Source organism: Python bivittatus, unplaced genomic scaffold (genome assembly GCF_059951505.1).
Source record: "Python bivittatus isolate LINGU-HERP-01145 unplaced genomic scaffold, Pbiv_v1 ctg000350_np1212, whole genome shotgun sequence".
Classification (NCBI taxonomy): Eukaryota; Metazoa; Chordata; class Lepidosauria; order Squamata; family Pythonidae; genus Python; species Python bivittatus.
In genome coordinates, this window is record NW_028277074.1 from 30,845,628 (window position 1) to 30,860,971 (window position 15,344).

A 15,344-nucleotide genomic window follows, 5' to 3' on the forward strand; every position below is an offset into this window, starting at 1 on the left:
CAGTAATTTTTCTTATTTATCTTATTTACTAGAAATAAAAATTAAATTAGCTCTCTGGAGAAGATTATAATGCTGGAAAAGATAGAAGGAAAGGGAAAAGGACAACCAGGAGCAAGATGAATGGATTCAATTACAGCAGTAATGGGTGCATCTTGGACCTGAAGGACCAAGTTGGGGACAAGATTCTCTTGGAGAAAATCTATGTGGTTTCTAAAGTCAATTTGATGACACATAATCAATCAATCAAATCAAAAAGATGGAAATGGTGGAATGGAAGGGAAATTATTTTTTGTACATGTATACTTTGCCACAGTTCTCAATTCAAAATGAATTCAGCTATTAGTTTTTATTTAAATAACAACTTCCTGCAATCCATAAATTGACAGATACTTAATGGTAAAAAGCAATCATATCTGTATTACCATTGAATTCTTCAATTTCCAATTCAGGTGCTACTAGATAATACTGCTCACACAACATTTTGGCAGTTGCAAAGGCATCTGTGAGGGAAGAATAACAATATATATCATGTGAGTAGATAACATATTTGTTTTTAATCATATTTATCTTTTAATATTGATTTTAATATTTTTTATACTGATTGTTTATGTATGTGTTGTATTTATCAGATTGTTGTAAGCCACTCAGAGTCATTTTTCTGTGAGATGGGCGGCTATACAAATTTGATACATAAATAAATAAACAAATTATAAAATTTAGAAGCTGCAAGTACTTCTCATTTTTAGACAAAATCTATAAGGACCAGATTTCAAGTAATGTGAGAGATTCCCTGACTGAATCTCCTACTATTTTTTCCTTTACTTTAAATCTGCTAAGGGAGGAACTGCTAATTTAGTGGAAAAACAGAGAACTAAGGGGAAGTTTATACCTTTCTCTGGAACTAATCCTATCCTAAGCTATTATAAGTGGGTGCAGTTATCTTTTTCAAAAAAATAAATGGGCTTCCTCTTTTGCTCCATAGTTTTCAATGCTGGTTTTAAAGCTGCACTTCACTTGTTTTCTACCTGGCATTAAAAAAAGCATGAAAGTACCTAAATGTCAGACAAGAAAGCAAGACCTCTGACATGTTCAAAAAATGTAAGATATAATACTATTCACACTTACCTGAAGAGTAAATTCTATTGAAATCCTGAATAAGCATATGTAAGACTGCACTGCCCAAATTCAGACCCAATCTTGCATACCTTATTAAAAATTGCAATTCTTATCTACACTATTAGTTTAATTTCAAAAGCTACTCCCGCAACTTTCATGAAATCTATCTTAGAAATTGTAGACAAAGTAGTTATTGGCATCTCACTCATAATCAAGAAATACAGACCAAGGGAACAGTTATTTCTATAATCTTATGCTATTATGGATTTTCCAGTGCAGTCTCATAGTCCACAAACCTATTTGAACAAGGAAATGGGTATTTATCCAAATTTATTTCCAACACAATGAATGCAATATGCACTTAAAAATGTAAATGGGTAGGTCTCTAGATCCTGCCAACATATCTCACTGGGGCATTTTTTTAAAAAAAAAAACGTTAAAGTAATTTTACGAGTACTTTTACTACTATATTTTACTAAGAAGACTATTCTCTGTTATATTAAGTATGCTATGACTCCATCTAGTGACAAAAAATGTCAGCTTGCTCCTGAATCAATTTTCTGTATAATCAAACTAAGCAATACTTTTTATTTATTTGAACTGAGGAAGCAATTGTTTCATCTCCCATATATTGGGAACACAAATAAATGCCAGCACAAATAAAATGCAACTTGCAATTATTTTATGTAATAGTCAGTGTGATGCAAAAGGTAGCATGTGGAAATAAACATATTGAGGACTACAAAGAATTCTGAAGAGACAAAATTGGAAGCAATATAATTTCATCAACTGTGAGACATTGATGGGAAAAGGTGAAAGATCAAATCCAAAGTAGTGATCATTGTAAATAGGGCAACAGTATCTATAATTCATTGCAAATCATAGTTAGCAAAGCTAAAGGCAGACATCATATTGCTTCTGAAGCCACTTTACTTGTGCCTTGTTTCAGTCATGGTGCACCTGAGTCACTGGTAACAAGGATACCAAACTTAATCTGAAGTGGATATGGAAAGTTTGGGCTGAGAGAATTTGATTAATTTTAACCATGGTTAGCATCAATAATACAGACATAAAGCTATTAAACAAGAGAAGAAGCAATTTTGCTTTGATGAAAACGAATATAGCTAATGACTCTACCATGAGAAACAGATGCAATCAACATCTGAAATCCAAAGCAATATTATTTTTATTTTTATTTTATTTTTATTTATTTTTACCTTCTACTACATCGGCCACATTACAAGTAGGATCAATGCTCCCAATGTGTTTGGGATGAGCAGGATTGGTGACCCCACCAAAAAGCAGTGCTATGAGGATAAAAAGATAGAAATCAATTGAAGCACTATTACTTTTTAAACAACAAAAATTTTCTATTACATGCAAAGGAAAAACAAATCTTGTTAAAGCCCTTTCATGAAGTAAATATTACCACTAATTAATTATTAATACTGAAAAATGTGCTTCCAATGATTGCAAAGAAATCCTTGTACAGACAAAATGTACATCTGTGACATCTGTGACATCTGCTTTGCTCCTTTCTTCAGCAGTACTACTTGTACTTTAATTCCTCAATGCAATGTAATGCAATAGAGAATATTAGCCTGATTGCAAATTCTATTGGGTGGTCCCCCTTCCTCAACCACTTTTAAACATGTCATGAACAATCACATGAAATGGTTTCTGTGCACCTCAAAAACATTCACAATATCTTGGTTTGTTCAGCTCAAAGAAAGACTTAGAGAAAGCTTCTGTGGATCTTGTTTCTAGGTAGACTGGTATAGAATTGCTCTGTAATCTATACAGAGCCCAAGACTGATAAAATTTAAAAAAATTAAATGACCATATCAATAAAACTGAATTGTATTTAATACTAAATATACAGAGTATATAGTTACAACAAACCCATACATTTTTTAAGTCCTGTATCTGTCATCTAACTATCTCTGTGATCTAATTCAAACAGGTATTCAACCTAGCATTTGGAAAAATTAGGACTGGCTTTATGCAAACTTAATGAAAAATACTGAAATCATTACTTTAGGTCAAGCAGCACAAATCTCAAATGGCCTCCCCAATGCTTTGTGCTTCATTAAATACTACTTAACCCTTATATTTCTATTTCTGATATTAAATGATTCTGCAGAACATCTTTAATAAGCAGCCTTCAGATCAAACCTACTTAAATCCTGTAAAACTGGTATGGTTATGACCTGCTTTATTTCCATTTGAAAGGGTAGGACAACCTACAATTACCTGTGTACATACATACATACCGATCATGCTATTCCCTTTGGGGGTAAGCAAGAGTACAGAAAAAAGAGCAAGAAATAGTAAGACAAAGAAATTAAAATATGGGAAAAGGAAACAGCTTTCCCCTCAGCTATACACAGCATCATGAACTGCTTTTTCATTCAACTTTTCTCTTCTCTCCACACCATTACTTCCATACCAGTCTTTCACAGTAGCAAAACAATTATGCCATCTAGCTAACATTCACTCCACATCATTCAGGTTCTTAGCCAAATAATGGCATCATCCGCATACACCTCTAATGTCACTACAAGCTTTCCTTATGCATTTATACATAAATAAATTTAAACATGGGGATACCACCAATTCTTCTCTTACTCTCTGCAGAATATTGAGCATTCTGTTTATTTTCATGTGTGGTTTACTTCCATCATATATCACTCTTATCACATTCAGCAACCAACTTTCAATTCCATATTTATGCAAATCATTCCATAAATCAAAAACAATTTACTTTATCATATACTTTCTCTAAATAAACAAATATTGAGCAAACTTTCTTACATTCATATATTTCTCAATGACTTGCTAAAAATAAAAATCTGATCTGCATGCCCCCTGTCCAGCATAAAGATGCACTTCACTTAACATATACAGCTCCGCATCACCTATTAAACTTTTTCAATCAGAATACTACAAACACCTTACCAGGCAACCTCAGCAAACTAATTCTCCTATAGATTTTGCATCCATGCTTGCTACTTTTCCCCTTGGGGAACAATAACAACATACTGTTATATATAGGCACAGATACAATTGCATAAGCACTCCATAAGGAAACTATACCTATATTTTAATAATGATTATGTACCATCAAGTCAGTGTTAACTCTTAAAGAGCACACACATCGACATTTTCCAGAAAGATCTCACCCAAACCTGGCCCTTCAGGTTTTCCAACTGTGCATCCTTCACCATTGTGAGTCCATCAACCTTGCTGCTGGTTGTCCTCTCTACTTCTCTCAGCATTATGGACTTCTCAAGAGAATGGATCTTTGCACTATGTGTCCAAAATATAATTTCAGCCTGGTGATATGTGCCTTGAATGAGAACTATGGATTGATTTGTCCTAGGATCCATTTGTTTATTTTTGAACTATTCATGGTGTCCTCAAGAGTCTTCTCCAACATCAAAGTTCAAAAGGGCCAATACTTTTTCCATCCTTTTGTTCAAAGTTCAACTTTCACATCCATAGAGTGTCACAGAGAAAACCACTGCCTTCACTGTTCTGATCTTTGTAGATAAATGGCATCTGAATATCATTTCCATAATCTTCACTGCTATCCTACCTAGTGCTAATCTGTGGTATTTCTTGACTACTGGCTACTTAGCAATAACGTCTCTTGTTCCTTGGTCTTTTCTAAAACCAACTTGAGCTATCTTCCATTCCATGTAGGGCTATAATCTGTACTGGATGATTCTAAGCATTATTTTGCTATCATGTGAATTTATTTATCCAATTTATATGGCCTCCCATCTCAACAACTGTCTCTGAACAGAATTAAAATAAAAACAGTAACAAACATTATAAAAGTTAAAATACAAGCAGCCAAGAAACAACAACCCAAATTGCTAATACAGCCAAGAAAATTAAGGATGTTGTACGATAGTTCACACATTTTAAGTCTCATTTCTTTGGTACTGATATATAGACGCAGTTCTTCCAATCTGTTGGCTATTGTACTGTTCTCAAAATTTGTTGCCATAGATTTGTTAGAACCTTTAGTGATTCTCCTTCTATTGCTTGCCATATTTCTCTGCATATTCCATCAATTCTTGTAACCTTCCAACTTGGTAATGACGGGAATGCCAATATAACTTCATCTTCTAGTACTAGAGGTAAGTAGAGACTATATTCTGTGGTAGCTTGGATGCCGACATCTCTATTGGACATCATTTTAGCATACTCTTTCCATCTTCGTTTTATCTTTTTTGGAATCAGTTGCTGTATGTCCATTGGTGTCCTTTTAGCATGCCAAATTGAAGTTGGAACTTTTTTTCTGAGTTGTGAGATCTTTTGGAAACTTTTTTTGTTTTTCTATGTCTGTTTCCATCTTTAATGACTTTATAGAGATCATTCTAATACTGCCCTTATCTCTTCTAAGAACTCTTTGAACTTCATTGTTAAGTTCCTTCTGAAATTTGTCCTTTGTCTTTCCTGGCTTTGGCTTCTTTTTCTTCTTGGCAATTTCCACTTATGATTCTGACATTCAGTTTGCCCTCTTCTGGCCACATTTTGCTGTTAAAACTGAGCTTGTCAGGTCTGCTATGTTCAAATTCCAACGAAGAAAAATCTCTTGAAACTCATGTTAAGTTCAAAAAGAAATTCATTTATTGGAACGTACATGCAACTCTAAGCAAAGCATTGCTAAAACTAAAGCCTGTGTACTTTTCCCTCTACTTTTACCCCCTTGCACTCCCCCCTCATTCTAGGCGCTAACTTTGGTTCTCACAGCGGTACAACCTTGTACATTCTTAACCCCGATAACACTTCATCTTCCTGGCCTTCGAAACTGCACCGGCTCTGTCTTCTTTCACTCCCCCCACCCCCCCGTTAAGAATGGCAGAAACAAAGCAAGCAAAACAGACATTTACTACTCTAATAAAACAGGCCTCTAGTTGATTAATATTTTGATTGCTGCAGGTTCTGACAGAGCTTTTCCACTTCGATGTAGCAATAATATACTCAATTTGATTTCTGTGTACTCCATCTGGTGATATCCATGTGTATAGGAGTCAAGAAAAATTGATGTCATTTTTATGCTTCATTTCAGTTTCCTAGGCCATATAGTCTAACTATGTTTTCCTCCTTAATATTTCCAACTTGGGCATTCCAATTCCCATCTACAAGCAGCACATACTGCTTGCATGCTCTGTCAATTTCAGAAGTGAATTTGATTATAAAATTCATCAATTTCCGTTTTTCCTGCATCATCACCGAAAATGTCTGATTCCAGTCTTAAGTTTGATAATGCCTAAGATAACAACATGCAGTCAATTCATTTCATCTTTCACTGTGTTGAGCTTTTCTATTTTCATACTTCTAACACTCCAAGTTTCCACTATGACTCTGACTCTGCAGCTTCACATTTTCTTTTCTGCATGACAACATCAGCAATTAGGTGTCTGGAAGGCTTTAATTTAGCCATGTAATAAATACAGTTAGAATTCCGAAAGATCTTCAGCTCTTCTTCATAGCATGTTGAGTGACATTCAGCACTACATTGTCAATCACTTTATATTGCCTATTCATGTGGTTTTCTTAGTAAAATACCAGAGTGGTTTACCACTGCCTTCTCCTAGGATGAAATGATGCCTTTGCCATTGTCAGGAAATGATCATCCACCTCTAGCATCTTCCTATATTACAGCTGCTAGATACAGGTGTCTGCTTGCTTTACCTGGGCAGCTGGGATGACCTTAATTCCATGGGTGAATATACTCTTGACATACACTCCAAGTGTCTTTCACTCATCCCTCCCAGGAATACATACACATATGCAGTCACAATGAGGCAGCTTAGCAAGACTTATGGGGAATATATTAATAATACAATGCATTTTTTTTAGTCTTTCACTAGCATAAAATAAAACATAGAGACTATGGTATAAACAATTCTAATGTTAAACAGTATGTCTAAAAACTGAAAGAACAATGACTTAGAAAGTTAGAAGAGAGAGTAAAAATTGTAAGTAAAACCAAAATCTATACTGTGCTATCTAAAAAACTACAAGAATAAGCAGTGGCAGCAAAAGCTGGAAAACTGAGTAACTGGAGACGATCAACAGCAGTATAGGCATGAGATACGTTGAGCCTGATTAATTCTTATTGACAGTCAATATTAGGAGGATTCTACATGTTGTTATGCAGAACTTGGCAACACTCATGAAGGGGCTGGAGTCAGTAGCATGGAGGCATAAAATTAGTCTATGATGCCTGGCAGCCACACATTGGAAGAGTAAGAGTACTGTGGATGTATATGTAAAATAAGCAGAACAGAAGAATATGCTCAGTGGTTTTAACTTCCCTATAATCACAGAGGCTCAGACATTCCAGGAAGGGGTTCTTTTTATAGCTAAACCATATTTTAACATTTTTCTCTAATTAACTGCATATACCTACAGCTTTATAATTTTTCAACATTCTGATAGTGTTTATGACTTGCTTTTCCTCATTTTTTTCTTGGCCTCTACTTGAAGCATTCGTTTCAATTCCACTCTTCAGCATACTACATCATTCCCATACAAAATTATAAAATATTCCTTCCCCCATTCTCTCACTTTTTCATTAACTGCTCCTACTTTTGTGGCACTCTGTAACATATTTTCACTCTTTTCTAAACAGCTTCTAGATTCCTTTCCTTACATCCAGTCTTCATTCATTTTCTTTGAAGATTAATCTATCTTTTAATATTTTTTCATTCAGGGTTCGTATTTTTTCTTCTTTCAATCTAGCTTAATTTTTTCCCCTTTTCTTCCATGTCCATGTTTTTTCAAGATTCACTCTTACCATTAACAAATAGTGGTCTGTTCCATATTCAGAACCTCTCATCACTCTTGTATTCACCAATCCTCTAAATCTTTCATCATAAACCATCAAGTGTTTAGAGTGTATTTAGAAATGAATATGAACAGACATATACCTAGATCTAGTACTCAAATCACAGACTTTTAAAAGCAGATAACTCACCAGTCATCATATTCATTCATTCTTTGATCTTCAAATGGCCCAGTAACTTTTATACATTCCTTTGCCTCATTCTCATCCAACTATTCATGTCACCTGGCAGAAACATTTTTCTCCTGGATTTCATTCATTCAGAATATTGCACAATTTCCCTCGAACTCACCTCTGGTTCTTCCATTATGATCATTCATTGAAGTGTAACATGCAACTAACACTAAACATATTAATTCATACATCTACAATAATCTAGATTATACCAATTCATACTTTCTGACATACATTTTAGCCCTTTCATTTTAAAACCCATATCTTCACCTCCCTGCATATATTAATCCATTCCACTAGAATTCACCATCCTCATTCAGATGGATTACATTCTTTCCCTTAATTTCACAGACATGTAACATATCTATTTTTATTTCTTATATATCTGTGCCTTCAAGTCAGTGTTGGCTCCTGGCAACTGCCTATGGACAAGTCCCTGCAATTTTCTTGGCAAGATTTCAGAAGTGGTTTGCTATTGCCTGCTTCCTAGGGCTTAGAGTGAGTGACTGGCCCAAGGTCACCCAGCTGGCTTTGTGCCTAAGGAAGGACTAGAACTCATGGTCTCCCGGTTTCTAGCCTTGACCACTATGCCAAACTGGCTTTCTTTTATTTCTTACATTTCATTTTTTTAATTCTTGCTCATTACCATTCACTGTTCTTACATTCCAAATTGTAATCTTCTACATGCCATGATTGTTACTAAATAGGCCCACAGAAACTGACCTCTGCCACCCATTAGTGCTTTGATCAACCAAGATTTTCATGTAAGACTCTCTACTTACATAGAGAAGATGTAAAATGGATCACCAGCCTTACTCATATCCACAACACATGCAGCATTTTTCTTGACAAGGGCAGCACTCAATCAGCTTTGGCACATTTTGGTCAGTATGCCACAAGTGCAAACAAAGCCCAATTTTACCCTAGACATGTTTGTGCTATTCTATGCAAGCAAGGCTCTCTAACCTAAAGACTACTTTGCAAACCAAACATACTTTGGCCTGCATCCCATCAAATAGGACACATATGCATTATACTGACACACACTAAGAATGTTCAGAAATGTTAACTGGGAATATTATTAAGCAACTTAATTTTAAAGCTAAATCTGTGAAATACCACCATGACAAATTGATCATAATATTTTTACAGCAGTTTTAAAAAAAGTTCCTTTGGTATGTTTTCGAACTGGGCTGGGAAAAAAAAAAATAGTACAATCACAATGACAAATAATGCAGATCAGATTTCCTTAACTGATAGACAGTATACAACTCAGATGAGCCTTGCTTAGATTTTTTAAAAATAAGCCTCCTGAGCACTGACTTGGCAATTACTGTGACTTGGAGAAACCCTACATGACAGTGCTTTCTGCCTAATGCACAGGCTGAGACAACTGTTCCATGCCAAACAAGTAAAGACATTCATTATGCACCCTTTTTTGAGTTTGCCTGGTCCTGAAATCAATACATCTTTTACAGTGTTTCTCTATACCCTCTTTTGCCCAGGTATTTTTTGAGGATATTTTCTAGATTCCTCACCCACTTCATTTCTCCTGAGAAGCTGGGTAAAAAAATATCTGGAAAAGCTGCTGGCATGTTTCCAATTAGTTTAGTCTGATATGCCTTTCTTTTTCTGCAAAATAAAATCCAAAATCCTCTCCCACTCCCAATGGTCTTTTATCCATTAAACATCCAGATTTTTTCATCCCTAATGGCAAGAAAGTGTGTAATACTATAGTAAGCCTAGGAAAGAGACACAATTCAGTGGTTCCAATTCCTAATTATTTTATTAGCCTGTATTAAATGAGGTCAGGGCAGGATAGCATGTAGCATGTTGGACTAGAGTGTGGGAGATCCAGGTGTAAATCCCCAATTGTTTATTATACACTCTGAATGTCCTTGAGCCAATTATCCTCTCGTTCTAGTGCTAAACTATTCCACAAATTTCATAAGAGAATAAAGGGGAAGAGGAAAGGCAACCATATACAATGGAATGAAATTCTGAGAAACAAAGGTATAAATAGTATCTTTTTAAAAATTACACTCATTTAAAATATGTCTTCACCACAGGCACATATTTCCTATTTTGCTTTAAAAAAAAGTCTTATTTTTTTTTTCTTAAGATTAAATAAATAGATACTTACTGTGCTGATTAATAAGCATGCGAAATGAGATGCGATTAGTATAGAACCTATCTAAAAAATATTGGATATTACTGCTCACAAAAGGATCAAATCCATATTTTTCCTTGTATTCAATAACTCCTTGGGCCATGGTAGGAACAACATCATTGTGTCGGTTCCTGACTTTAATTAAGATATCTAAAAAGCTGGAGAGAAAAAATAGAAGCAAAAGTATTACAGTAACTATTATTTTCCAATTTTAGAAAACAGCTTCAAAATATTTATTCACAATTCAGAACTATTTCAGAACTAGATAACATTAAAATATTCGTTCACAATTCAGAACAATCATATTTGTTGAAAGAAAAAGTTGAAAAATGTTGTCCAATATGTTAATGAAAACTGTTGTTGTGCAATAGTTCTAGAATTAAAAATTATTTTATTGTTGCACAATAGTTCTAGAATAAAAATCATATAGCTTACATGGTGACTTTGGGATGGCAGTACACTGTTTAGGTAACCACTGAATATTTTCAGAATTACACATAATTAGTATTAGATCTATTCTAGCAACTAACTACTATTAGTTCAAGCTCGTTTTGAAATTCAAATCATGTTTGAATCATTCTGAATCATGTCTACAAATTGTAGTTTGAAACTAACCATGGTTAGTGAAAATGCTAGTTCAGGTAATTTTAAAAAAGAAATGGAGAAGAGAAAGGAAAAGGAAAAAAGATCAGAGTCTGCAGTTAGCAGATCAGATCTATATTCATACTGAATGAAGCTGAATAGGCTCAGTGCTGGAAATATGATGGCTAGAGAATAATGGATGAAGGATTATATCATCTATTTATACTGTAAGAAAAAAAATGAAAGTTTCAATATACTGTATTGGGTAATGATTAGCTGTTGATATAATTCATAAATATATAGTCAAGAGTAAAAAGAGGGCTTTCAGAGGGGCATTATGGTTAGTATAAGGAACTTTATTTTATCAAATTATCTCAAATATCCAAGGAACAGTAAATTTTAACACCATACAACCCAGTATTGGATCCAGCAGCCATCATTCATGAAAATCTAAGCTTTCTTTTTTTTTAAAAAAAATTAGATACTTAAAGCTGGCTTTAAATGAGGGCGTAAGACCAGAGCTTTAGTGCTGCATAACTTTTTCTCCTTCCCATCTTCAACAGAAACAGAGCATAGCTGCACAAATTTGCATTAATTTATATACGTTTTACAGGTTACTAAAATAGTTTTTCTAAGTACAGAATTGATATTGCCCTGTCTCATGCCTAGACCTATGCACTTTCATTTTGAATATCCAACATGGCAGAAATATCCTTTTTCCCAATAAATGCACATTTTAAATGCTGAACACTAGCCATCCAATCTGAAAATGTGCTCCAGTTTTTTGTTTTATTTCTATTAACAAACCAAGTTTCCTATACAGTCTTATCAGTTTCACTTCTCATGTCAGGAATTTCTTCTTGCCCAGAGGACTGGAGAAATGTAAATATAACCTTTTCTATCAAGTAATAAAATCATATCAATTTTCCTTGCAGGTACTTTTCTAACATACATTTCTGATTGCAAGAGAGTATTGCTCTTTCTAAGGTTCCTTACTTGCCATTTTCTCATCTAATCAGCAGAGTTTAACTACAGTTGCAAATTCCTCATGCAGTTTTCAAATTATTTATTACTCTAAAAATAATAACTGAGAAATCTTAACACTGAATCCCAAAACTCTGTATTGCATAAGGAGGATTTAACCTACTCACTTGTCTTGCTGATTGGACAAGCACCCCTTCTTGAAAATAACTTAACGCTTAAACACTTTAGTTAGATTAGAACCTGCTGAATCTATGAGGATTTGATAGTTAATGCCAAGAGAAGTTCATTCTTCTACTTTGCTGCTTCAAATTAAAAAAAAAAAAAGTATGCAGGATACCTGAAGTTCAAAAGTCGTATTTTTTTTCTAAAATACAGAGATATCGCAAACAGGAATATGATACACGGCAATACAGTTGGATTACTTGATTTTTATGACATACCTTCAAAGGCAAAGTATGGAAAACCCACTCTTAGTAGATAATGTTTTTCACAAAGAAATTTGGTTTACAGCATTTTGTGTTTATGCTTAACCTTATTTATGCTCTTTGATCATAAACTTGTCCAAATTATTTAATGTTATGCTCACTGAAAGCTTTATCTCAAGAAGGGAAAACAAAGAGTTTCAAGATTCCATATTTATTTGCGCAATTTTTATTTATTAAGCTCAACCTATTTCTTACACCTTTCTAAGGTAATTTCACCAGACACTGCAATATTGATTAGTGTGGAGTCCTTGGGGTTCTCTGAGCTTGATTGTTTTCTTGCAAAAGTTTCATTACCCAGCCAGAAAATAGGTAGTGAGGCAGAGGTTGATGAGGCTTGCGTATTTTTGGTCGTCCATAGAAACATGGGAGGATGGGTCCACTGCTCTTCATCTGCCACTGTTTTTCTTTTGTGATCTGGCCTTTCTTGGTTAGGTTGTTAAGGGTTCTCTTGATTAGGTTGTCCAGTTTCTGTATTGGGTTGGTATTAACTGGAATGTAGGTTTCTATGAACGATCAAAAATACACAAGCCTGACATACCTCTCTGACTAATTGTATCTTTACCAGGGACTCCAACAGACAACATAGCGAAAGAACTGACAAAAAAGCTTGGACATCTCACAGAGAAGAGTGAATATTCTATCAACTCCTCACTACAGTGCCTCCAGAAAATCAAAGATGTACACATAGATGAAGATGAAATTATGGTCTCGTTTGATGTCAGAGCACTCTTCACATCCATAAACCCAGAATTAGCGAAAGAATCCATATCAGCATACTACACAACACACCCGACCTAACCAAATACACCCAGATCAAAATACCCAGAATCATGGACCTCATCAACCTCTGCCTCACTACCTATTTTCAGTTTGATGGACAAATATACCAACAAATCAAAGGCACACCCATGGGATCACCACTGTCAGGACTCATAGCAGAGATTGTAATGCAATGCCTAGAAACTATAGCACTTCCACACATACAACCTAAAGTACGGATCCGGTATATAGATGACACCTTTTATAATAAAAAAGGAACAACTAGAGAAGACACATGAAACCATCAACAACATCTTCAAAGGAATAAAATTCACCAGAAAGGAAGAATACAACAACACACTACCCTTCCTGGATATCCTCATCAGCAGAGGAAACAACAGCAAATTAGAAACCCAAGTCTATCGGGAGTCAACCCGCACTAATCAAGTACTCCATTACCAAAGTAACAACCCAACCTCCCACAAGAGGAGCTGTGTAAGAACATTATTCAAACGAGCACAAATGCATTGCAGCAACCCAGAACAGCAGAAAAAGGAAACAGACCACCTATACATCTTCCAGCAAAATGGATATCCACGCAACTTTATCAGAAAGTGCCTGACCACTCAACCTACTACAACACAACCAACACAAGCTATGAAAAGGATAACACTGCCATAAATCAGAAATGTCTCAGAAACTACCAACAGACTATTACTACCACATGGCATCTCCGTAGCACACAAATCAGCTAAAGCCCTCCAAAACATCTTAAGCAAACCAAAAGACCCAGTAGCCCAAGAAGAAAAAACAGGAGTCATCTACAACATACAGTGTAAGGACTGTAACAACCACTATGTAGGACAGACAGGCAGAAGGCTTGCAGAGCGCATCCATGAACACCAACAGTCAGAAGACATGATGAAAACTCCTTAATCTCACAACACATGGATAGACTTAACCATAGTTTCAATTGGGAAACTGTCAGCATCTTAGACCAAGCTAAATCCAAAAATGCGAGGGAATTCTTGGAAGCTTGGTATTCAGACAAGGTAGCAATCAACAGGCACATAGAGATAAGCAACATCTACACACTATTCAAAAGAGACAATAGAAAGGAAAACAAAAGACCAGAACATCTCCTCACCAGCAATCATCACCTAGATAAGCAGAGATTAACACCAAGATTATCACCAGGCATACAATCAAGCAGTAAACAATACCCTAATCAAGGAACTACCTGAATAAAACTAAATAAAATAAAACAAAACAAAAACCCCACCCCCACCAACACTGGCAGGGCATGCCACAGTATATAAACAGAGAGCAAACCCCATTCCATTCTAGCACTGAAGATGTTACCTAGCTGGGTAACGAAACATTTGCAAGAAAACAACCAAGCTCAGAGAACCCCAAGGACTCTACAGTTCAACCCTGAGCTATACATATTTGCTTCTATTAATATTGATTAGTAGCACAATCCAATTTAAATTAAGCAAAATCCAGAGGAAGGCAAGAGTTGTTTCTCTTGTAATATTCCTAATTGATCCAGCAAGCTACTAGCTAGTTATCCACCTTGAGACACACCATAGTATCAGAATTCATTCTTTGAAAATTAGAAATACTTTATCCTTATTTGCAACTGTTTCTCCATTTTAAACAAGATCAAACTCATAATTAGAAACACATTAGTATTTCATAATTTGTTCCAGTAAAAAAACATTTATTCTAATTACAAAAAATCAAAAGTGCTCATTGAACTATTGCAAGCTTTCTGTATTACAAGACTAAATTCAGCCCAAGTTCAACATACTGATTTCATGTTTAAACACCATTCTTGACTTACTTATCTAAAACATGTGGATCTTCAGGACTTTTATTTTCATACTCTAAAAGCTCAAGAAAGCTCTGCATATACCTGAAACATAGAAGAATAACAAATTTAACAAGACTATTCTGGGAAAAGAAATAAAAAATACAGCTCCCTCAAGAAGCTAGTAAAGCTGCAAACCTACACCCTAGTGATGGACCACCTTTTGCTGACTGAGAACAACAGTGAACATGGAGCGGGAGAGATGGAAGCCTGTGATGGATGGAGCAATTTTTCAATGCGGACAAGGCATATCACATGTATCTAGCTTGGGGTCATTATTTGTTTTTAAAAACTACGTTAAGCCTATTTTAAAACTTCAGGGTTTTTTTCTGTGTT

General features: G+C 35.1%; 1 protein-coding gene across 2 annotated transcripts in view; it reads right to left on the reverse strand.

The window, feature by feature from the left end:
* The window catches only part of PDK3 (pyruvate dehydrogenase kinase 3), a 61,728-nt gene that overhangs the window by 19,010 nt on the left and 27,374 nt on the right, over nucleotides 1–15,344 (reverse strand). For both annotated transcript variants that reach the window (XM_088144814.1, XM_088144813.1), the window contains 4 exons: nucleotides 14,982–15,053; nucleotides 10,299–10,483; nucleotides 2,334–2,423; nucleotides 423–500 (listed from right to left, as the gene is read on the reverse strand). In XM_088144814.1, coding sequence (XP_088000940.1) covers nucleotides 423–500; nucleotides 2,334–2,423; nucleotides 10,299–10,483; nucleotides 14,982–15,053 — 425 coding nt within the window. The remainder of the gene's footprint in view (nucleotides 1–422; nucleotides 501–2,333; nucleotides 2,424–10,298; nucleotides 10,484–14,981; nucleotides 15,054–15,344) is intronic.